Source organism: Pecten maximus, chromosome 10, assembly GCF_902652985.1.
Source record: "Pecten maximus chromosome 10, xPecMax1.1, whole genome shotgun sequence".
Classification (NCBI taxonomy): domain Eukaryota; kingdom Metazoa; phylum Mollusca; class Bivalvia; order Pectinida; family Pectinidae; genus Pecten; species Pecten maximus.
This window is the reverse complement of record NC_047024.1, coordinates 10,903,844-10,931,028: the sequence shown is the minus strand read 5'-3', so window position 1 is coordinate 10,931,028 and position 27,185 is coordinate 10,903,844. Positions and strand designations below refer to the sequence as shown.

At 35.5% G+C, this 27,185-nt stretch overlaps 1 protein-coding gene across 1 annotated transcript; it reads left to right on the top strand.

The window, feature by feature from the left end:
- Positions 1–348: 348 nt before the first annotated feature.
- Positions 349–25,988, top strand: LOC117335847 (atrial natriuretic peptide receptor 1-like; the record flags this gene model as incomplete). Its single annotated transcript, XM_033896092.1, is given in 21 exon segments — positions 349–751; positions 3,458–3,577; positions 4,287–4,577; positions 4,931–5,235; positions 6,383–6,518; positions 8,990–9,081; positions 9,275–9,419; positions 10,587–10,671; positions 16,269–16,371; positions 17,117–17,212; positions 19,409–19,483; positions 19,888–19,992; positions 20,279–20,350; positions 20,676–20,826; positions 21,352–21,492; positions 22,217–22,385; positions 22,571–22,717; positions 23,129–23,252; positions 24,295–24,363; positions 24,924–25,098; positions 25,895–25,988. Coding segments are annotated over 21 exon segments (2,978 nt in total), but the record flags the coding sequence as incomplete, so codon positions are not given.
- Positions 25,989–27,185: the final 1,197 nt, after the last annotated feature.

Here is a 27,185-nt window from a genome sequence, read left to right as displayed (position 1 = left end):
TAACTAGCATCAACATTTAATATAGCTTATATTGAAAATGCATGTATACAACCAGTTTCATTCCAGTACATACATCCTCTCTGAAAATGACACATTTATCAACGATTTCTTAAAGCGACCAACAATGTTTCTGAAAATCTTTCCAGGAATAGTTGCATCTTGGCGACGACGATTTAAACCGATCAAGAACAAATTGCTAAGAAGCCATTCACCATCACGAGCTGGCACATCCGGGCTCTGCGTCTAGATCAGCGTTCCAGCAAAGATACCAATCAGAAGGAGTGACACGTAGATAGTTCAATACGGATGATGATGGGATGTGATTACTGCCATACACTGGAATTGTCTTATTAGTAATATTATATATATATACATGTCATGTAACATTGGCCATACGTTGGTACGTAGGGAACCTTATAAAAACATCTGCCTATTCCTAGGCATTGTAACGATATTGAGCAGCCAGAAATGCTTGCTTTAGAGAGCGAAAAAGTATTGAGGATCTTTAGTTTTTCCATTGTTTTGATGATTGTTTTATTCACAAGTCCGGTAATGGGTTCTTCTGTGAAGGAGTTTTACGTCGGTGTCGCCATGATCTACGATGCCAACACGCCCTACGACGTAGAGAGAGTGGGACCAGCCATAGATATCGCCATAGACAAGGTCAACAGGGATATCCTCAATAGCTCCTACAGGGTGGTGAAGATAGAGCGACACTACGGGAGTGTATGTAGCAATTCCCGGGCCTCAGGTAAGGCACAAATACAAACGTCTATAATATAAAGCTGACACACAAGTACTATAACACAATACAAAAATGAAATGAAAAAAAATTAACACATCAATGCAGATTCGCAGCTTACATGAATACATGTATGTCATCAAATTGAAAGAATGTGTTAGTGATTTTTTTTCCAAAGAGGTTAATTTTGTAGTTGTACTACTTTTTTCCGCTAAATGATGTCTAAGGTAATTTAAGTTTTATTAGTTTACATTCATTGGTAGGTACATTGGTAGCGGTAGCATGGTTGTTGGAACCCTGATCGAATATAGCTAGATGTAGAAAAAAGTAATTGTCATTTGTCGTCTCGTCAGTGATGCTAATGGCCTACAACTAGTGTTGTTCATGGGAGACGACAATAAAAAAAAAAATCATAGACGACAATTAAAAAGGATCATAGAAGCCGACAATAGAAAAACCATAGGAGACCGCAATTTAAAAACAAATCATAGGCGACAATTAAAAAAATTATAGGCGACGACAATAAAAAAAAATAGGAGACAATAGAAAAAGCTTCTGGGACGACAATAGAAAAAAAAATAAAGAAGACAATTAAAAAATCATGGAGAGGACAATTAAAAAAAATATAGGAGACGATAATGGAAAAATCATAGAAGACGACAATAGAAAAATCATAGGAGACCACAATTAAAAAAATTAAAGGAGACGACAATAAAACAAAAATAGGAGACAATAGAAAAAACTTCGGAGACGACAATAAAATAATATAGGAGACGACAATAGAAAAATCATAGGAGACGACAATAAAAAAAAATCATAGGAGACGACAATAAAAAAAAATCATAGGAGACGACAACTAAAAAATCAAAGGAGACGACAATTAAAAAAATCAAAGGAGACGACAATAGAAAAATCACAGGAGACGACAACTAAAAAATCAAAGGAGACGACAATAGAAAAATCATAGAAGACGACAATAAAAAATCATAGGAGACGACAATATAAAATCATTAGGACGACAATAAAAAATATAGGAGACGACAATGTAAAAAAGCATAGGAAACGACAATAGAAAAATCACAGGCGACGACAATCGAAAAAAAAAAAGTTTGACAATTTACATGACGAGACTTCAATAGAACGTTAAGTACATGTGTTTATGCTGACCGAAATCAATATCAACAGACACAAGAGGGTAATAAATGAACGTCATTACCTTAAAGCCATGTGATAAAATACTCAATATTTAAAATTGGAACTTGCGGCTGTCTTATGTATTTTTAATATGTACTAAGGTTTCGCACTGACTCGAGTCTCGCTTTGATCCCATGTAAGGGGTTTTTGCAGTATTTTACAAGGTATGGTCAATCTAAACAGCAATTACGCGCCTGGAAATGGTACAAAAGTCTAGATGTCTAAGTCTAGTATTTTTTTTTACAAGAATGCTTTAAAAATTACCAATACTGCGGCCATTTTGATAATGCATTTTCTTGCGCTTCATGAAAAGCCGAAATTCCACCTATTTTACCATACATGGCTCACTTAGGTAATTAAATCATTAGTGTGTTAGCGTTGTTAATTGTAGCCAATTTATTTTGCTGTTTAATTTTATAATGTTCAATTCACTGAAAATGAATACACACTGTACAGCATAGTTAAAATCATACATTTTGTTCATGTTTTTTGTTTTAGTTTAACTGAAGAACTGAAGTGATTTTCTTTCTTTTGTTTCTCATTAAGGGCAGAACTTTTGATATAAAGGTTAAGTAAATCTAACTTTCATAACTGAAAAAAGGACCATTTTTTTGTCAATTCTGCAAACGTTCGTGCAAATATGATAACACTCTTGAAAAGATGTTGTATACATTTGTACTGCAAATAATTAAAACAGCCAAATTCATTTTCAAACACATGTTACGTCAAATTCGTTTCTTTGACCGATTCTCTTGATAGCGATCCCAGTAAAATGTCCATTAACCCGTTAAGATTACTTGTACAAACAGGTGCGCCTTGTACGTTGTCCTGTTTGTTGAAAGTGCTGATTAAGGTAACTGAGAGACCGAAACGGAAATTGGTTTTCACTGTAATGCTTAATTGCCATAAAAGCTCATCCTGGATTACGTGAAGTCGTCCATGTTCTGTTCGATCGTCTAATGACAGGATGAGTGGACGTGTATTTAACCCTCTCCATCTAATGCAGTCAAAGTAACAATGCTGTTCCAAGATAAAAACCTCATATTAAATCTACTTAAACTTGTTGGGTTTTGATTATACGTTTTATGTGTTTTTTTATCAGTTTTTTCATCACTATAAGTTCCCGTGGTAAATCAATCAACAAAGATGATTTCGAAAGATTTTTGTGCTTTTGACAGTTGTCTACAAAATAAATATGTGTCTGTAGAGGTATACATGCTGAGTTTCATCCAGTAAACAAATGAGTACATCAGAACACAAACGATCATTTATAAACAATGGTATTGATATTGCCTTCAAAGATCTGGCAATGTCGGTGAGTGTGTTCCGATGTAGGATATTATGGTTATTGGTCATTAAAACTTAGCCTACAGGTAATAGTTCAATCGTATGTTAACGATGCCTTGATAAAGTACCAGGAGAATTAGAACCAGGTATCCTGAAAGAGTAAGCGTCTTCTGCTTCTGGATAACATATGCATTTGTTCTTCACATATACTGTAGTAATAAGATGATGTTGTAGGGATGGTCGCTGATCTATACTACAGACACGACATAGTCGCCCTGATAGGACCAGCCTGTCCATATGCCCTGGATCCTGTGGCTCGTCTTGCCAACTATTGGAATATCCCAGTTATCACAGGTACCATCGTCATATCGTGTTATATATATAAACCCATGCTCTGCGTTAGTTAAGAGAGTTTTCTTTTTCACAGCTTTTCATAGTTTGTCAAACACCAATTAATATTAGCATGAAGATGATTTGGTGCATGGAAGTCTATCAGGTGTGGTAAGGAAATACTGGTGATCAAATTTCATTTCATGTTGTGCTATTTAATAAAGACGTTTGCTGTGTAGTCGTTCAAACTCGTAGGATGCTGAATATCTTGCATTTTTATAATAGTACTCAAAGAGAATATTTTGAGAAAAACATGTACATTGGTGGATGTCAATCAAACAGTTACTTTTTCACCTGATGAAAATAAAACATTGTATATACACATAATGCTTTCTTTTGTATGGTAATATATTTTATCTGATATTCGGTTACTGCGGCTTGTACTGTGAACGGGAGAATCAGAGATTCAAATTGTTATTTGAACCCGACATTCAATTTCTCGTTGAGCCGACACATGTGGTTATTATAGGCTTGTAGTCACACCTTCATACGAAGATTTCTTTGAAAATATGTGATAATATAAATGGCAAAAACAGTAATTTTCATACGAAAATAAAATGCAATAACATAGAAAAAGAAAGACAAATTCTAGGATAAATGCTAGCTACATATGTATTTTCTTTATTTTCCATAATTTGGCATACCATGATATATTCCTCTTACTTCCTCTAAGGTCTCGGTGATGGTGGAATATTTAAGAACAAAACAGATTACCCTACACTGACTAGACTGGCCTACTGTCAGTGTAGACTACGGAAAGTACTCGGCAGTGTGTTCGAGGAGTTTCATTGGACAGACGTGGCCATTGTATATGACATTAATGATGTTCACTCGGATGTACTCGGGTCAACGTTAAAGGTCGGTCTCCAGAAGCAAAATATTTTCCCTTATATGTTTCCATATTATGGTAAAGATGATCCCGATTTTACAGCTATCCTGCAGGAGGTAGCAATGGTGACTAGAGGTAAGAGTTAATAATATAGTCATAATATAGGACAACGGAGTTTACTAATCTGAAAATTCTTAATTAATGTTGTATTGAGAAAACTATTTACCGAAAATCTCAAATTCCGAACAAATATTGCATAAAGGAAGACTTTTACTAATTTTATTAAATAAAGGATATTGCAAGCAACATCGCGTTATCTTGTTACATGTGAAGACGATTTATTGACAACTGGCTACGACACTTATAGAGTGGCCAATGATGTACAAACTATAATATGTATGACATCTGAAAAAAGTATAGATCACCCTTGTTCGTATATGATATTTAGATATACATGAATAGTTTTGATCATTGTCGACATATTGCAGTGATTGTTCTCGTTGCGCCTGGAGAATCTGTCCGGAACTTCATGTTGTCGGCGTTCGACCTCGGCTTTATATCAAATGGAGAGTTCGTTTTCTTCGATATCCATCTGTTTCCCTTTCCTGGCGAATACTGGGGTAACCACGACTGGCATCGAGGCGACTCACGTGACACGGCTGCAAGGCAAGCTTATGAGGCAATGTTCAGGATAAGTCTTCAAGTCCCGACGAGTATGGAATGGTTGAATTTTACACTTGATGTAAAGTCTAGAGCACAGGAAGCTTACAATTTTTCCTTTTATGGCGAAGAGGTAAATTTGCTGTAATATATAACGTAACATGTAATATACATTTGCTCAGTGTATTTCTCTGACCATACAGCAAACTTCTATACCTAAACTGTAATTCCTCAATCTAGGTTTAGATAATGCAAGATGATTTTATATTTAAGTAGATGTAAATGTTGTCATATCGTAATTGTGATGTTCGTTTGGTACAAATAACATGTCCCCGTAACCAGTAATTGAACAGGTAAAACTCTTATCATGAGAAAGAATTTGGTCGAAAACACGTTCGGTAAATTTTGAGGTAAAACATGCAAAATGGAGCAAATTTACAGAATAGGAGGAAATGAGGCATCACGTCTATGTTTTCTGTCTTTTGTAAGGTATTCACATTTCTACCACGCTGTGTTAGTCAACTCTCTGACTATTGTTTAAATGCGCTGACAGTTGAATAAATGTATCAATATGCAACTAGCTGTATATGACCTTCGATTTGTTGATTGCTAGAGATTTTGAATCTTGACCCGAGCTACTTTTTTTCCTCATGTGGTTCGTGTCGTGCGATCTTTAATTTGATGGCGTCACTCGGTATCCTGTCCCAGGTTGTAGAGACTGTTACTCTAGATATAGGTCTCTTAATCTAGATATGCTGTTGTTTTGGCAACTGTTACGCTCTCCTCACCCGTTGCAAAATGTAGCGACTTATCCGACGAGAAGGATTTTCCCGATGATTTTGATATTGATGACTATCAGAAATAACCACAAAAACCGTTTCTGACGTAAAGAAACTCGGGATTCCTTTCAAAATGTTCTCAGGGGAAAAAACACCGATTGAAACACAGAATGTATATCCGTTACTATTTAGAGGTCTCTAAAAATGTCAACTCATATCAATAGAGTAGAAACAGGTCACACGACTTGTTGTTGGATATGGTCAAGCTCTTACCATTTGTAATGCTTAAAAAATGTAGTGAAGTAGAAATAAACCACTTGTGGTGTAAGCTGTATGTAATCAATGTAGACATCAGGTGAAGCATATAGCCTTGCCCAACACCATGATGAGTTATATTACACAGATGTTATTGATTTGAATGATAAACAAGATCTAGATAATCCGATTGGCTGTCATTACCGAGACTGTTGGTATATGTGTGCTGTTATCTTATGTTACAAGGTGAACTTTTTTATCGGAGCTTTCCATGATGCAGTTCTGCTGTATGGAATTGCTCTCAACGAGAGTCTTAACAACCTCTCGGCTGTCAATGATGGCTACAAGTTTACTAGAGCAATGTGGGATAGGACATTTCAAGGTAAGTATCGATTTATTCGTTAAAAATAGAATAAAAACAATATCAGTATGAATTGAAGCAAAATGAAATCCTCATACTATTGCATTAAAATTAAATTAATTAATTGTCAGTTTTTAGTTCAGGGAATATTATCAATTATTAACGTAATTTCAGCTGCAAATCGGTCATAATTACCTTAAAATTTATTTTCTACTTCATCTGGAACTCAGTAAATATTGGGTATCATTTTACTTCAACAGGAACTCAGTAAATATTGGGTATCATTTTACTTCAACAGGAACTCAGTAAATATTGGGCACCATTTTACTTCAACAGGAACTCAGTAAATATTGGGTATCATTTTACTTCAACAGGAACTCTGTAAATATTGGGTATCATTTTACTTAAAATGGAACTCAGTAAATATTGGGTATCGTTTTACTTCAACAGGAACTCAGTAAATATTGGGTATCATTTTACTTCAACAGGAACTCTGTAAATATTGGGTATCATTTTACTTCAACAGGAACTCAGTAAATATTGGGTATCATTTTACTTCAACAGGAACTCTGTAAATATTGGGTATCATTTTACTTAAAATGGAACTCAGTAAATATTGGGTATCATTTTACTTAAAATGGAACTCAGTAAATATTGGGTATCATTTTACTTCAACAGGAACTCAGTAAATATTGGGTATCATTTTACTTCAACAGGAACTCTGTAAATATTGGGTATCATTTTACTTAAAATGGAACTCTGTAAATATTGGGTATCATTTTACTTAAGATGGAACTTAGTAAATATTGGGTATCATTTTACTTCAACAGGAACTCTGTAAATATTGAGTATCATTTTACTTTTTCTAAGTTGCTTTTTTTTTTTTTTTTTTTTTTTTTATATAAGAGCTTAATGAGTGTCCATACAAGTCTAATAGGTATGGGTATGTGTTATGTTTAGATTCTTTTTAAAATCGTCCATATAGAAAATATACATGCCTATTCAATACTTGATTATTTGTTTTGGCCAATTTTTATTGTCCTGATTTTCCATCTGTAACTCTGGACCCTAACGTCACTGACGAATCCTAAACTGTAATGATCCAGTTTCATTATTTAACACATATCTTAATGAGATAGTCATTTGTGTTTTTGTACATATAATCAACACAGTATACATCCACGTCCACTGTAATAAATAGTACGCTTTGAGGGAACTCAATGCATTGTTAAGCGCCTCCCGAAAAAATGGATTCCAAGATTTCAAGAATTGTATTCACTCAGGACACACAAAGTGTTACACACACAAAGTGTGTAACAAGAACACACAAAGTGTGTAACAAGAGGTCTATGACAAAACAATGTACATGGTTTACCGGGAAATAACGTAGAAAAACAAGAGTGTATATACTAACGTATCTATAAGCAATACTATCGCACTATACAGTGTACATAGAAATATAATAAGTGCAATAAACATATCTATTATCAACTTAAAATATAAAGTTTTTCTACATTTTTGAGGAAATGACTCACTCTAGATAATAACGATTTGCTCCAAATTTCAATCATACCACACATTTGAGTTAAACTTGGATTTGTATAGTAATACTTGGAATGTATTTGTCTCTGAACTCTGTCACTAAAACATTATTACATTGAAATGTAAAGTGGCATTCATCACTTATACCGTTAAGACATGATAAGCAAATCCAGTTTCAACAGGTAACTTCAAATGTGACATTCTAAATTTGCTGATAATAATGCACTCTTGGGAATTAAGCTTAGTTAGATAAGCCTCAAAAGTAACACATTTGGTGTTGTCCGCCTCTGCAATTTCATCATATTTCATCCTACCTTTGCCTACATTCACAAATTTCTATCGATTCACGCCCGTAAAGACAATTATTGATAAACATCTTTCATTTAGGAAGTGACTGATGAAAGTTAAAACAACTACTTATGCTTTCAATTAAATTCGTCCACGCATGCTGATTATTATCTAAGATCTTATTATACAAGAAAGGGTAATACATACCTTGCAACGTTATTCCTGTCTATCTTTAAATTGATAGTGAGTTGTATCTAGCTTACTCAAACTTTATTGATAAATCATTGACAATCTGATGTAGTCAAATATAAGTAGAGAATACTGGCTTGCCATCGAACTTTTATAACCAATAGTAGATGTTTAAGGCGACTTAAAAGTGACAGAGAAGGTGATCTTGAAGCTGTGTGATGTTTTGTCATTTGGCATTGACGGGATCGAGGATACGCGGTTATATCTACATGTATATATGTTATTATACAATTGTACAAACAAACTTATAATCTCAAGCACGATGTAACCTAATCATTTACATCAGTGTGCATATCAACCATGTTATGTCTCTGTCTTTCAAGGGAACCTCTCTTGCTTTTGTATCATTTAAAATGCAAAGGTTCGCTTCCAAAGACTTTATTAAAGTATGTTTTCATACTTTAATCTGAAAGGGGTAACCGGAAGTGTGATTATTGACGACAATGGAGATCGCGACACCAGCTATTCCATCCTTGACCTCAACCCTAATACAGGAGAATTTCATGTACGTACAAAGTCATCAAGATATTTACGGTGTGTTACATGAAACCTTATCAATACTGCACTCTTATATAGACGAGTTGTGTATACAATTCTTTTCAACTCAGAACCTCTGATTTCGTTCACTATATTACCTGATATACCACAATGCATTACATATTCATCTTCTAATTATTTTCGGTTTATACTGTTTTTAGGTCATTGCTAACTTCTTTGGGGACCGGCAGTGGTACAATCCTATTTCGGCAAAGTCAGTTCACTGGTCGGGGGGCAGGACCGATCCTCCTTTGAACATTCCCGTGTGTGGCTTTCAGGGAAACAACCCGGAATGTCATAGAAATGGTTTGTAATGGAAATATTAAACATACTAATTCTCCTCAAATTGACTTAACTTTATTTAGTGCTACTTGCAGGGAGAAATTCCTTGCTGTCGAGTTATGTTTTAAATCCATTGTGATGTGTTTTGCAGCTGATTAAACAGCCTCAGGGATCAACTTAACAAGCTGATATTAACAATAATTATAGGCATATATAAAACAACTACCTATCCTTATAATGACAACATCAGCAATTGTAGAAGGTTCAGTACGCCATATTTTCTACTTACATTAGAGCGGGGTTATAGCTTCAGATATACTGAAACAGTGACACTGTTGTGATCATATTTATATCGTAACTTGTATAAGACAATGAATATTAGCAGCAAGATCTGTCAGTATACCACTCTACCATCTTAGAGTCAGTATAACATGACTTATTTACCACTGTACATTATCAATTTACCACTGTACATTACCAATTTACCACTGTACATTACCAATTTACCACTGTACATTACCAATTCACCACCAAACATTACCAATTTACCAATGCACATTACCAATTTACCACTGAACATTACCAATTTACCACTGAACATTACCAATTTACCACTGAACATTACCAATTTACCAATGCACATTACCAATTTACCACTAAACATTACCAATTTACCACTGAACCTTACCAATTTACTACTGTACATTACCAATTTACCACTGTACATTACCAATTTACCACTGTATATTACCAATTTACCACTGAACATTACCAATTTACCACTGTACATTACCAATTTACCACTGTACTTTACGAATTTACCACTGAACATTACCAATTTACCACCGAACATTACCAATTTACTACTGTATATTACCAATTTACCAATGCACATTACCAATTTACCACTAAACATTACCAATTTACCACTGAACATTACCAATTTACCACTGTACATTAACAATTTACCACTGAACATTACCAATTTACCACTGTATATTACCAATTTACCACTGTACATTACCAATTTACCACTGAACATTACCAATTTACCACTGTACCATTATTAAGTCAGGAGTATATTACAGTAAGATTTTCTCTGTTTGTGGTAAATTGCTCTTGAAAGTTACAGTAGAAATCCTTTTTTAGTTTATGTTTATATTTGCACAACCGTGTCTTTATTTTGCGCAGATATCCCTTCAACACTCATCTATATCATTGCTGCTATCTCCACTATTCTGGTTGTTATCCTCTCTGGCACTATCGTTCTCTTCCGGTAAGTTTAGACATATATTTTATACTAGATATTGTAGACATTGACACATATGACAAATAACGAGTATGACGTACTCGTTCATACCATGCTCCCTTAAGGAGGACGCACCATTAAATATTTAAGTGTATGTGTGTACTTTCTGTTTAGTTTTGCATTAAAGCTAATTCAATTTTATATACATATTGATATGCCATTGTCGTTATAGACATGGCCATTGTGATTACTAGCGCTAGCTTTTAATATTTTTTCTCCCATACTTCACAGGGTTATCCGGCGGTTGCTAGGGAAAAGATAAATCGATCCTACACAGGGTGGGTAAAGACAGGCGGCACGCGCTATATGACGCTGCTCACAATAACGTAACGTCATCATTTTACGTTGAGTAACCAAGTCGTAAATGATGACGTCATTAATTTTGACGCACATTCCAAGGAGCATTGAAGATGGCGCGACGAAAAACCTTTCATAAAAACTTACGTTTGGTTGCAAGTATGTGAGAAAAATAATCAATCACGGGTCTGTTCCTTGAACAAGGATATCTCAACCCTCGTGTAAGAGTTTGGCTGGCCAGCACTCGGCAAGCCTCGTGCTGATTGGCCAAACTCTTACACTCGGGTTGAGATATCCCTGTCCACGGAACAGACCCATGATAGATTATATTATTCTCTTACCCTGGACAAGGATATGCGCAGTTTTACCGGGGTAAGATTTCCTTATCTCACTCTAGGTAAAAGACAAGCTACACGTGCTCTTTTCACGTTCTCAACAATTGTATTTCGTCAAGTCAACAATACCATGACGTGACGGCAAAATTACAATGACGTCACGTCGACAATTCAATCACGTAACGTCAACATTTCCTTGAATTGATGTAACGTCAATATTAGATACATAAGAGGTAAACAGGGTAAGAGAAAAATAATCATTCACTCCCATGGAAGTGAGACGGGGGAATCTCAACACTCGGGGTAAGATAATCAAGCTGCAAACACTCGGCAGGCCTTGTGTTTGGCAACTTAAGAATATCCCCCTCGGGTTGAGATTCCCCTGTCTCACTCCCAAGGGGGTGAAAGATTCTATTATTTTTTTCTCTAGCAACCGCCGGATAACCCTGTGAAGTATGGGAGAATTTCTTTTCTTTTACCCTTAAAAGGGATATCTTTAAAATTACCGGTGTGATATTTTCTTATAATTATCAGACCTTAGGTTTGAGACAAGCTAAGCGTGCTCTTTGCACGTTCCCAACAATAAAATGACTTCTAGGCAACAATACAATGACGTCACGTCGACAATGATATCACGTCACGTCAAATTGTGATTCATAAGCGAGGTTAAACATGGTGAGAGGAAAAGAATGATTTTTACCTCTTGGGAGAGAGACAGGGCATCTTGACCCTCGTGCAAAACGCTCTCAAAACCTCGTGACACCCCCTGGTAACACGTTGAAATCCTCGTCATGGTTAATTATTCCATTCGTAGTATGCTCTTGTGCACTTTCCGTTATCCTGTTGTCATGATAACACGACCTTATAGAAGGAAATGCACCACTACTCGTCTTTGATAATGCTATTTCTGCCCCATCACCCGACTATGACAGTTTTCATACCATGACCATTGCACTTGGAAGGAATCTATTGATTCATCGAACACTGTATGCAACGTTTTAAATCTAAATAGTAGAACAGTATATGCTACACACAGGCTATATATCACTTAGTCTTAATATATATTTATCAAGCATTAAAGCAATAATTTGCCTTTTCTAATTATTCTTCTATTTCTGGCTTGAAGTAAATAGCAATCACGTTTATCTTCCGTCAGACAACACGCTGATGTATCCAATTGTTCATACAGGGATCTTGTTAGATGCTTGTGACAGGAGAAAGTGTCGCGAAGACGAGACATAATGAATACATTTTACTGAAGGGGATGTCAGGGACATTAATATATATTGATAGATTACTTCCTGTCTGAGAAGCTGTCACGGCACCAAGTCAATCGTTTTAATGTCCTAAACATGTATACTCCATCTCTGAATTCATTGTTTTATAACAATTGCGAAACAAGTTATCTCAGATTATAGTAACCACACTTGCTGGATGGAAGTGTGCAAGGGTGTTAGTGTGGGAGGGAACTGGAGTATCCGGGAAAACTGACGTAGTCGGGAAGACGATCCAACACCTTTACAGGTCCGGGAAATCGGACAGGACCCCCTTGGTAAAAGACGAGTGTATTCTAACTGTGCCACCCAACCATTCGTAATTCTTACCTTGATAACATGGCTCATGCTTTGTCAGTTTACATTTTAAAAAAGGTTAACTATCCTAGACAAATTGACCTTAATTATAATTTGTGTTATAACTATAGACTTAATTCTTAGTTAACAAGTTTAATGATTAAAGCATTTTACCGGTAACAAAGTACAACCAGCAGCTAGTCCGAAGCCTATGATGTACAATAACGTGTTAATGATAGAAGACTACTTTGTCAAACAGTCCCACTGGTGTCACCTTTCTTAATGCATTCGAACCAACCTATCAAATAATCAAAATAAAGTAATAACAGCAAAGTAAGCGCATGTAGATATACCCTAACCTCATCACCAATAGAATAATCTGTCCAGGGGTCAAAAGATATCAATATAAGATATTTATACCAGCATTTAAATAAAAAATCAAATGCGGCATTTGACATTTAGCTTAGGCCGATGACCACCAAATTCTAATCGGGTTGAGTATTTCATGCTGTGAGGTTATGATGTGAATATGAAATAAAAACCAAGGGTTCATAACATATCTTCTACGCAAGCTTTTTCATTTCAAAAGTAGTCAGCTGTGTCATTTAACCATGACCAATGACCACGACATTATTTTCAGTGGTAGAAGTGAATGTTGTAACGTTGTGGCTTGAATATGAGCTAAACATGTCCAGGTGTTCATTGGATATCGTGTGTCCTTTGACCTCTGACCTTGACAGATGACCAGCAACACATAATCAGGACAAAAAAATTACTATGCATCAATTACTAAATGTGGGGTAGGTTTAATTATGATTAAAGTGCGATTAAATTAATAAGGTAACAGTAGGGATACAGTCAAAAAGCTCGAAACTGCCCTTAAAGCTAAGCTATTGTTATATACTAAGCTTTAGTTGTCTGTACTGTACTGAGTTAGGATGACCGAATTACCGATATCGATTCTGTCCAGGCATATGAGGGCTATGCACGTGACACAGACGACTGGCAATACAAAACGTTACTACCTGTCAATAAATCGATAATGTTGGCCAAAGTTATATAAGCTTATCCACGATATTGTTTTGTCAGTGATCCTTTTTATCTTGCAGGTAAATAAAACTGAAATTAACAGAATATATGTGCTAGCGGAAAAAAAAAAGAAACGCAAGTTCGTTTTTTTCTAATATTAGTTTTAGACACGTGGTCGAATTTCAATTGAATTTCATATTGAGCTACCTCCGTGCACTGTAAAAATGTTCTTCGGTTAAAATTCACGCGATCGTGACCTCGCTCGACGCTGCATGTTTCAGTATATTTTTTAAAGGAAGCGTGCATCCGAGGTACTCTTGCACCATATGTGCTCGTAAATCTTTATACATCGATCATTAGAATAGCACAGGTCAGTAGCACAACATTTCTTTTCGGAGAGACTGTACAGCGAAATGCCGCTATTGGGTGAAGTCGATAGTAGTAGGGCCATTGCTCTGATAATGCAGGGGCATTCGCAACATCATGTAGCTCAGCAATATGGTGTATATGAGACAGTTGGGTGTCTCAGAGCCAAAGGGAGATTAGGTGACCGTTCCAGAAGCGGACGCCCACGCATTACATCGCGACGTGAAGATAGACGTATACGTCTCTCGCACCTCTGTAACAGATTTCAGACGGCGACGGAAACGGTGTCGCCACTCGTGGTCCGCCAGAGTGTTCAAGAACGGTTAGGAATCCGTTGCGGGAGTTTCATGTCAGGTCACGACGCCCTTATATTGATCCAACACTTACGCAGAGGCGACGCCAACGCTGAATACATGTAGTGGCTACTTGCACAGGCACATAATCGGTTTAGTTCGTCCAATTGAGACGCGTTTCTCGCTTTGCGCTTTACAGTTCAGATGAACGACAACGTGTCTATCGACGTTGTGGTGAGGAATATTCTTACGCTTGCGTAACGGAAATCGACAGATTCGGGAGAGGGTGTTTTATGGTATGGGCAGTTCTCTTTTTTACTTATCCATTAGAATAAACGGAACACAAACACATGAATATATTTCACAACGACAGAGGTACCGCATGACTTAATTAAATCAAATAACATTTGTCAAACATTAAGACAATTTAGTTAATACTATCCGTTCCATAAAGCTATCAAAAAGCCAGTCGATTCCAACAAACTAAATGTACTCTCATTTGATGAGTTATACGCTCAAACGATTGACAGCAAATTAAACCAATCATTATCAAAAATAAAAATATACGTGTGTACCACGCTACATGTACCTGTGTCGCCTGAATGACGAGCCCAGTTTATAAGTCACGTGTAGGCCGTATTTGCACCACTCACACGTGAAACATACACACATAGCGCCAATTATTGGCGTAACATAACAAGGAGAAAATAATTTCTTCCTAATTCCGTAAAACGGATGAAATTAAATGGATATTTCAAGGCGTGAAAACACCTCTCGTAGTTATCCATGGTAATCTTACAGCACTGAGAGATCGTGATCAGATCTTGAGACCGCACGTTCTTCCTCTTATCCATCAACGTAACCTTACGCTGTAGTAGGACAATGCGAGGCCCCATGTTACTAGAGCTTGTCGTGACTTTCTGTCTCAAATCAACGTTCGGTCTTGATTGGCCACGATACAGTCCAGATACAGAATGTATGTCCGATATCGCGCATTTAAGGGACGAGCTAATCAGGGGGTTAGGAAGTGCGTCAACGTCCCACATAACGTCGCTCAACTTACGCAGGCCCTTATTCAGGAGTGGAACAATATCCCTCAAATAGCAATAAACACCTTGATGAGGATGTTAGGGAGGCTAAAAGCAGCGACTGATGCCGTGGAAGGCACATACGCTAAATGATTTGGATAAGAAAACGGCGTAGGGTTTCCGTGTTTTAACGGTATTCAAGCAAACACAATTTGTCATAAGACAACAAAACATATCAAAACATTTTCAGTAATGATGAAATAAACCAGAAACACACCATGGGCATATCATCCATCAGAGAATCAAGTAAAATTAATACTATCGAAAATAAACTTTTTTTTTTTTCTTTCCGCTAGTATACTTATGTGATGACATCGTGATAACGAAAAGTGAAATAAAAAAAATTATAATCAATAATACATGTATCATTATTAAAAAAAAAAGACTTACTTGACAGCAATATACAAGGCAGCTATGCCCCGATTCGAAAAATTTCGCTTTCAAAATGGCAACCTTAATAAAATTATAATGATAATAAAATAGGCCAGTGAGACGATTGGGAAATACACTAAGTGGTGTATTCTGAGGTATTTCAATGATTCATTTATTTAAATTAATGATTATCTATTATTCTCCCGGTTACAGACATCTCAAGAGGGAGCGCGACCTACGAAATATGGCCTGGATGATTAGATATGAGGACATCAACTTCCATGCTGACGGCTATAGTATGTCGGTTGGATCCTTGGTATGTAGTCTATCTACACAGTCTATGGTTATTTGTTGATTAACATGTTAGGCCATCCATGGATGAAATGGCACATTAAATTCTTATCTGAGTTATCTGTTTGATGGCAAATGGTAAGCATTTGTAGGTAACTTTTTCGGAAATGCCAGAAAACAAGACAGTTAGTATGTGAAACAGTCTAATCAGCCAAGGTATTATCCATTGCTAATGAAAATTAAAGTAATTCTTCTTCTTCTTCTTCTTTTATAAATATATTACCTAGCTGTGCAGAAATGTTTAAAACCAACTATTAACTTTATCCAAAAGCTTGAAAATGACAATTCAATGACATTAACTTTACCCTGAAATTTCAGGATAAGCAATTTAATGACCTGAAATGTGACCTTATATTCTGAAATTATTCTGGTTTATTATCGAATGCGTGAGAATGTTAGACCGGACTTTTAAACATTAACTTCTAACCCAAAGAAATGATGCGGTTGTTTTCGTCCTGCCTTTTCGTCTCCTACCATTATTTTGACACAATTTTATTTACTGTAAATTGCCTATATATTTTATTCTAAAGGTGTTTGATTATAACTTTTTAAAGTTTAGATTGCATGTGAGATTCAGTGGTTTTGTGTCGTTAAAGGGCCACATTTAGTTCATTAGGGAATAATACGTCATATGTTACTTGTCCGAAAGACTGCAGACACGTTTTTATTTGTATGATGCATATTACCCATTATGTAAACTATTACTTCAGCGCAGCTACATTACGTCCGCTATGTCCCGGAGGTCCTCCCAATTCAATACGGACTTGACCGGCACACAATACCTATCTGGATTCGCAACATATATGGTAAAGTATTAAGAGAGTTTGTGCATGGGTGTTCTTGATACCGTGAATATTTATATAAATCTATACTTATAATAATCTTCGTTATTTGTTCTACTTACAAAAGCTATTTGCATATTTCTTAGAATATTGTTTAATGATTTCCGCTATTGTTGAGTCTTCGAGACAACTTTTGAGAACAATTTCTTTGATGTATAGTATTCCTTGAAGTGTGCTAGATCTCATGACATTATCTCATATGAACTAGTCCCTTGAGACAATATCATAGATGAGCTCGATTGTATTTGTATATGCGATACCCATTTGACATTTAACACAGTGCAAAATATCAGTCGACATTTTTATAAAAAAAGCTTTTATGGAAATATTCATTTGTTTCTGAAAATATTTCAGTCCATACATACTATCTTTACAACTGAGGGTTCGACGTGACTTTTAATGCTTACAGAAATCAAGGTAGAATTTCCATACTGTGTGTAGACATGAAGATATCTTGATATTGTATGCAGATATCAGCGAAGAATTTCAATATCATAGATACAAGGGGCGACTTTCAATATCACGTGCTGATACCAGCGTACACTCTTAATATTATATGAAGGTACATGTACTAGGCTACATTCACAAAGTTATATTTAGATACCAGGGCAGAGTTTCCACCATTTATACTATACAAATAAGGTTCAGCTTGAGACGTCCATACCCGTAGTTGATATAGTTTTCTACCACAATACCCTGTGTTATTCAACTCTCAGACCATCAGTTAATCATTACAGCCGTTGATTAACAATCTGTTTATACCACACGTGGTATAAACTCTGTACGCATTTTGATTGGCTAACACGGTGAACTTTGACCCAAGCTGCAATTGTTATTGACGTCATCAATAATCTAATGACGTCACATCACCGGGTCCCGGACGTCACCGGTACACTTTATTTGCATACGCGAAATTATACTTGTCCACGTTTCCCTTTGATTCAAGCCGATATTATTGTGGTAGAAACAGGTCACACGACTCGAAATTGTTGGATATGGAATTTATTCCACATTCGTAAGTTATTTTTTAAAAGTTGCAAAAAACACTCGCTAAAGCTCGTGTCTTTTGTAACTTTTAAAAAATAACTTACTCGTGTGAAATAAATTCCATATCCAACAACCACTCGTTGTGTAACCTCTATATCATTTTTGTTTGTTGACTGGATGGTATATCATGACTGCAGTCTGGACATTGGTTTTCTATTCTATACTATCTTTATGTATTGACATTGATACATATGTTGCTGTTGTTTGCTGTCGACATACATGTACAAAGACTTACATTTGTATGTATAACGAGCCAATTATTACACGAGTTGTCAGCAAATATATTGCTATATACGTCAATGGACAACTCAATTGTCACTAGACCAATATGAATTTCACCTGCGAAGAGCGATCACCTGACACCCTGTATCCAATAACAGTATTGATAGATTTACCGCGGGTTAAGGAGGAAAGATTACACCTTATTGTTGTATTGATACAGTAAACATTATAAACGTCAAAAAATGGTAAAGAATAAGGACAACTCACATCTATTAAAGATGTGTGCATACAATTTTTGCTTTATTATTACATTCACACAATTATATCTTTTCCTAGCTGGGGAAAATGTACCATATAAAAAAGATCAAGTCAAACCAGAACACCCAGAGCACAACAATTCTATACCATATATCATATCTCAAAATCGATATAAATTATAACAAACTAATTTCAAAAATAGTTTATCAACTGTTTAATCAGGAAACGTGATTCTCAAATAAGGCCCGAAACCGACAATGTTTGTTTGCTTAAAATATTATGAACTTATATATGTTCATAGATTGGAACAAACAATATTACCATGAAAACGAAAATGAATTCGAAGTCCAAATATATTAAACGAGAGCGAAATATGACCAGAATACTATAGTTTTACTCGACGATCTTTTACAATGTCGCGGGAGAATAAAACAAGGTGTTCTTAACGACATCTACCATATATACCTAGGTAGACTACGGGTTAGGTTAGGTTTGTGTTATTAAAACCTCTGTACAGAGGACTTCAAAGCTTGGTTTAAACAAGCTATCTTCTTTCACATTTGTGTTCTGTTTAGAAAGCAATTACGTAAAGTGTGTGCATTGCGACATTTTGTCTCTCATTTGTATTGTCAGGGATCACCTGTGTCAGTGAGAATGGTGAGACAGAAGATAGACTTGTCGAGGACCGTAATAAAGGAACTTCAGCAGGTGTTTTACTCAACCTAATTAAACTTCCATCGATTTAATATAATGAATATACCTTTGAAACAAACGATCCCACTTACCAACATTGTTATATATAGTATGTCATGTCTCATCACATTAGGAATCCTAGCACGCCACCCAATACAGCTAGACTGATGTGATGGAGGTACTTTGATAGTTGTTCTACCGAGTGTACAATTATGGCTGTAAATTGTGTAATTACTAAGACCGCAAGTAAACCGCATCTATTCTAAAATACGTCACTTAACTCAAAAGCTTGGTTTACAGTTAGACGTTTATCTGTTAACGGGTTTTTTTAAAATGAAAACAGCATCTCTTTCTAAGAATTTTTAAACATGCCCCGTCAGAGTAAATAGTATTATAATGATAAAATGCACGTGTTGTAGGTGCGGTCCATGACACACGATAACCTCACACGACTTATTGGGGTCGGTGTAGAGCCTAACAAAGTCTGTATTGTCCACGAGTTCTGCAGTAAAGGGTGTATAGAGGTAACATTACGTAAACACTACAGTGTTTTCAGAATTATACATAAGGCAAAATAATACATTCCATGGTTTTATGCTGAAATATTTATAAGATGTTAACATAATTAGATACTTAACATCTGGAGGTATCTGATTTAAGAAAAAATACATGAAAAATAAACAATTACATTATGACTGAAGTCTTGATAAATGTTTTCTTTGCGATTGTTTACTACTTTAATACTTCTGATAATATTTGTAGTTTGATAATTTCTAAAGTTTGTCTATACTCATATTTATATGTTTTCAGGATATACTAGAAAACGATAATATCAAACTGGATATATCATTCAAAATGTCTATTCTGAAGGACATAGTTGCGGTACGTATATGTTAGGGGCAGTGACTTTTTGAACCCAGGCCAACCTGTTTTCAAATGTGTAGTTTGGATGAGAGCGAAGCAAAAATAGAAAAGAAATGGAGAATTTGATTGTGATGGATAAAAAGCATCGTTATGATTGATCAGTGCCAAATGTAATATCGCCACTGGTGATTGAAGTTTATGATTATTAAATTGTAAATTGTGATATTTCAATGATGACAATGCAATTACAATGTATCGATTCTACATTACAAAAGTGTATATGATTTCACATTATCTGATACTTGTCTGTCCATACTTATATTTTACCCGACATTTTTTACAGGGGATGTCGTTTATTCAGTCATCTTGTCTTAAGTACCACGGTCATTTAACGTCAAAATGTTGTATGGTGGATAGTAGGTTTGTGGTAAAGATATCGGACTATGGCCTTTCTACCCTCTATAAAAATGCCAGATTGACGCATTATGGACAAGGTAAGTTTCGTAGTAGTTATGTTGTAGAATGATATTTCAGATGACATTATTGGACAAGGTAAGTTTCGTAGTAATGATATTTCAGATGACATTATTAGACAAGGTAAGTTTCGTAGTAATGATATTTCAGATGACATTATTGGACAAGGTAAGTTTCGTAGTAATGATATTTCAGATGACATTATTGCATTTAACCCACTTTGATCTGAGTGACTGCATAATTTATTCATTCTTTTTTTGTTTAGTTTCGAAATATATGGTAGATAAATGCTTCAGATTATGTTATCTGGCTTTCAAATATATAATTATTACTAGATAAGTCATACATTTGCAAATGAAGTATCATAAATAACACAGTGTAGTAACATAACAGTAATAAATATCCGTTTAGTCACTCGCACAACTAAACAGTAAAATATTACATTTTGGATGTGACAATTTAAACAAATAATTCGATAGGTAAATCACATCACTTCAAAACAAGCTCACATCAATATGTAACTTATATTATTTTAATTTCCTTAGAGTTGTGGGTGGCGCCGGAACATTTACGTGATGGAGGGCACAGTGTCAAGGGGGACGTTTTCAGCTTCGCCATTATCATGGTGGAGGTTTTGTCTCGCTCTACACCTTACGACGCCTATAGGACTGTTATGGACGTACAGGGTAAAAAATAGTCTCACATAATACCAATAACGTTCCAATATTCCTACTGTAGTCACCGTACACGTTATAGGTTCCTTTGTCGTCATGTGATAACCATATTACAATTACATTGCAGATGGGCCTTTGTAGTGCTAGCTAGTATAAACGTTCGATACATGTATACTTCACAAATCGGTATGGGTATATGTCGCCCAATATCACAAGCTTTCATTGCAGACAAACCGATCTGAGTGAAACATTTGTCAGTAACATGGTGTCATACTACACAGGTACATGTATACATTGTATCTTAATTAACCGTATGCATAGGTAAACAAATGAACGAACCAGTCAGCAGTGTTATATCAAATGAAGAAGGGAAATATGACGGTTTTTGTAATCGAATCTCACTTATCCAAGAATCTTTTCTCCAACTTCAATGTAAGAATGTGACTAACCTCTAATTACCAAATGGAAGAAAATGACTAAAGTTATCCTATCCAATACTGATTGAAATATGGCGCGAAAACTGTTTAAGGGCAATATACTGTGCGAATAGAATTATAAGTACAAAGCTACACGTTTTTTGTTAAACTAAAACATACGTACATCAGTTTTATTTTTGATAAAGAACCAGTGTTTTTTGTTTTTATATATTTTACTACTTTTTTTTCTTCTCTTGATAGGTTTCTTAGATATTTTAAGATACTAATAATAGAACATATGGAACTTCTCTTTTATATAGAAATAGTAGAACAAATAAAAGAGAGGGACGAACCTTTGTTTCGTCCGATCATCCCTAAAGATCGTGGCCCTGCTGAACTAATTGATTTGCTGACACGGTGTTGGGCTGAAGACCCGGATGATCGCCCGGATTTTCATAGTATCAGCAGATCATTGCGGAAGATAATGGGGTATGTAAAGTCCATAGCTATCTTTGTTGGTCAATATAATTGAAAACTCCATGAATACCCTTATCCTGCAAAATAAGGAATAAAATATTTATGAATAATAAAGTGTCTTAACGTGTACCAGCAGTGGATTCCTATTATGTTTAATTAAACGGACAGCTTAACAGCAGTTCATAATTGGCTTTTAGGACCAAACATTCAAACTTCGTCGACATGCTGCTACAACGGATGGAAAAGTATGCTACAAACCTGGAAGATATCGTGGAAGAACGTACACAGCAGCTGTTGGTAGAGAAGAAACGTTCCGAGGAACTGTTACACCAAATACTCCCAAGGTATCCTCTACCAGTAATACGATTTGTTAAAGTTTACGAAATGCCGTGCTACCACATATTCCTGGAATATTATATTTTTACAAACTCGATGTTTTCTTTTTCCTGAAGAATATATTAGTTTTGCTATAAAACGCAAAATAATAAGTTTAAAGAACTTTGTCAATATGAAATATTGACGGAGACATTCAATTGCAGAAATTAATCACTAGATCAGCAATCATAGAAGGAAATTGTAAAGTATTTGACGAGATGGCGGCGACGGGATGTCTTTTATGTCTTTCATTTCAGATTTTGCAGAATGATAAGTTAGAGTAAAAATACAGTAGTAGAGTAGTTAGAAAATGTTTGGAAATTAAACGTAATTAAAACAGTATTGCAAAATTAAAACATCATGCATATGACTTCCTACAGGAGTGTAGCAAGGGATCTACTTCAGGGGCGAAACGTGTTACCAGAGAGCTTCAGTTCCGTCAGCATCTACTTCAGCGACCTGGTGGACTTTACCAGCCTGTGTTCAAAGCTTACAGCGCTACAGGTAACGAGGTTTGATTTGATATAAATATATACATTGAATTTAATATCTATTTCTTATCAAAGCATATACATGACATTGTAAAATTCGATGCAATATTTTGATATGAATAAATTGTTTTTGATTTTCAAAGTCTACAATTGTTAGGGAAACACTATTCATAGTGTTTGGACAGCAAACATGGGTTTGAGCGGCAAACCCGATATACTACCAAACTCGTTATATCGCCAAAATCGCGGAGAACAGGAGGTGGCGATATCTCGAGGTTTTACTGTATCATTTAATTTTTCCAATGATTAGAACGAGGAAAAATATAACGTATTAAAATTATTCAACCATCGAATGTAGTGTTAATACAATGACCTTAGCATACACATTGGTGTAGGAAAATGCAACTCTAAAATCATCACAAGTAATTAATCATTTAAGCATTGATGTCATTTTTTTTTGTTTCATCGGGGTATGAAACAAATTTTGTTTGCAAACTTCTGTAAGAATCGTAGCGGATTCTTACAGAAGTTTGCAAACAAAATTTGTTTCATACCCCGATGAAACTAAAAAATAATTGACATCAACGCTTATAATTAATTTTTGAAAATGATTTTCTAATTTAAAACATGTTTTATGTACAATTTTACTGGTTTTAAATGGGATTCTTTTTCTCAAATCAATACGCAACGTCAATTGTCGTATTGTGACGTCACATTTTTCGCGCCATTCTCGGAATTTCTTTTATAGAAGAATGAAAAGAATTTTTCGACCAATCACATTTGAGTATTTACCATGTGCGATGGGAATATGAAAGTCGAAATCATCATTACAAGTTATGAAAAAGCGTAATGGAAAAATGGAAATCTAAACAATTATTACAGGCAATTATAAACAGTATATGATATGTTGTGAAGAGAATATACAAATTGGTAAGTAATTTACGCATTTAAGTTTATCATTTATCATTTTTACCACAGAAATACCATTATTATACCAAGTGTTTATTTTACAACAAAAGCGCGTCCTGTGACTAACATGAACGTTTATATTGTAGGTGATTGATGTTCTTAATGAAGTGTACACTCTCTTTGATAATATAATAGACAAGTACAACGTGTACAAGGTAAGTTAGGAAATGGATCGATAATGTCAATTCAATACAACTTTACTAGTGGGATGACACCTAAAGAAGTGTCACAGAAAGAATGAAGTGCAAGTGTAGTGAGGGGCGATAACACGGTTTTCATTAAAACCGCTCAATATCTAAATTTCGACCAAAAAGTCAAATCAATACAACTTTATTAGCACCCTAATGACTACAAATGTAGTTTGATGACTAAATATTAACATAACGTATGCAAAAATATATTGTATACAAATACTAAATCAAACTGGAAATGTCTTCCTCAGCTCTAATGACTGTTTGATAAACAGATCTGAAATATTGTTTTCGATGATATGATATTTGTAAAATTTGTAGAATCACTCAGAGTTGGGTTAACGATAGCATATAAAATATTGTACAAGTCTAACTAACGGCAGGATCTGGACAATAAACGAAACTGTTTCAGGTAGTTTTAGTAATGTGAATTATCAATATTGTAAAATCCATAGGAAATTAAATATTTTAGTATAGAAAAGATGGCAGTACATGACATTACTAAAGCGTTTGTTTCCTAATAGGTTGAAACCATCGGGGACGCTTATATGGTAGCTTCGGGTCTTCCTATTCGTAATGGGACACGACATGTGACAGAAATCTGCCGTATGGCTCTAGACCTACGGGACAAGATATCCAATCATGAGCTAAAACAAAATGTTGTGGACAAAGTAAAGCTACGTATCGGCATTCATACAGGTATATAAAATAAATTGTCATGAAAAAATGTACATCAAATATCCTACAAACAGGTTACTAAAACTAATTATAAGTAGATAAGTAAGATAAATGACCATACGTACAGGCTTGTTAAACAAATGATTATACATAAAGGTAAGGAGATAGAATTATCTGGTCCAAGGTAAGAGCAAAACAATAAGCAGCTATCAAAAGTCTTTTAAAATCTTTTTACTTAATCTTTATCTTTAAAGTATGCTAATATATAATAAACTAGTTGTTTTGTCGCATATACGCAGGATTGCTTTTCTTTAACGCCCTATCAAATTCAAAGAAAACAAAAAAAATCAAAAACGAAACAAAAAAGGTGTTTACTGGTATCGGGAGAATGTAAGGGCCACGTTTAAGTATCAAGTGTCCTTTGCTGTATCACGGACAAAGGGAAGAACCCATAACATTTCTGTTTAAGGCGAACACTCAACTAAAGCCCAAAGAGTGGCAGAACCAAGTGCAATATTAGGATGACAAAATAAGCAAGTTGAGAAAAAGATAAACGATATCATTCAAAATTTAGTTACGTCTAAGGAATCGCAATATAGGGGCACCAGTTATAATTCTTATGCCCTTCCTCCAGGGCGGTGATAGAGAATGATAAAAGCAATGATTAGGTCAAATATATAGGCCAAAGTGGACATAATCACACAATACGTTTCACTTGAGCTTCATGTAATAGATACATGCCATCGCATTCAAATGATCAATCAAATCAATGGTATTACGTTATACTTGTTTATAATTAAATCGATCTGTTTTACAGGTCCCTGTGTAACAGGTGTTGTAGGGCTCAAGATGCCAAGATATTGTCTGTTTGGTGACACCGTAAATACTGCATCAAGAATGGAAACCACAGGGGTTGGTAAGTAATAACAGCTATCAGTTTATAACAGAACTGGAACCAACAGACGCTGGAGCGCTGGTAGGAACGTGAGTAATTAATTCATCAACGAACTGGAAACAGATAGGCTGGTAAGTAACGTTAGTTATCAATTTATTAGAGAACTAGAAACAACAGGCGCTGGTAAGTAACGTTAGTTATCAAGTTATTAGAGAACTAGAAACAACAGGCGCTGGTAAGTAACGTTAGTTATCAAGTTATTAGAGAACTAGAAACAACAGGCGCTGGTAAGTAACGTTAGTTATCAAGTTACTAGAGAACTAGAAACAACAGGCGCTGGTAAGTAACGTTAGTTATCAAGTTATTAGAGAACTAGAAACAACAGGCGCTGGTAAGTAACGTTAGTTATCAAGTTATTAGAGAACTAGAAACAACAGGCGCTGGTAAGTAACGTTAGTTATCAATTTATTAGAGAACTAGAAACAACAGGCGCTGGTAAGTAACGTTAGTTATCAAGTTATAAGAGAACTAGAAACAACAGGCGCTGGTAAGTAACGTCAGTTATCAAGTTATTAGAGAACTAGAAACAACAAGCGCTGGTAAGTGACGTTAGTTATCAAGTTATTTGAGAACTAGTAACAACAGGCGATGGTAAGTAACATTAGTTACCAAGTTATTAGAGAACTAGAAACAACAGGCGCTGGTAAGTAACGTTATTAACTAATTCTTCATAGAAATAGAAGCAATAGGAGCTGGCATAACAGTAAATAAATGAAAAAAAAACTAGTAACAAAGAGGAAAGAATTACTAATTTTATCCGAGGATTTAAACTTTTATCAGTCCCCTACCGGTGAAACCAGGGGAGCTTTAGGTTTCCTCTCTTCTCGTCTTGTACGTATGTACATACGGTACGCCGAAGGTTGTCAGCGCTATATCGTACGTAACACCGAAGTTTGTCAGCGCTATATCGTACGTAACGTCGAAGTTTGTCAGCGCTATATCGTCGCACGTAACACCGAAGTTTGTCAGCGCTATATCGTCGTACGTAACACCGAAGTTTGTCAGCGCTATATCGTACGTAACGTCGAAGTTTGTCAGCGCTATATCGTCGTACGTAACACCGAAGTTTGTCATCGCTATATCGTCGTACGTAACACCGAAGTTTGTCAGCGCTATATCGTACGTAACGTCGAAGTTTGTCAGCGCTATATCG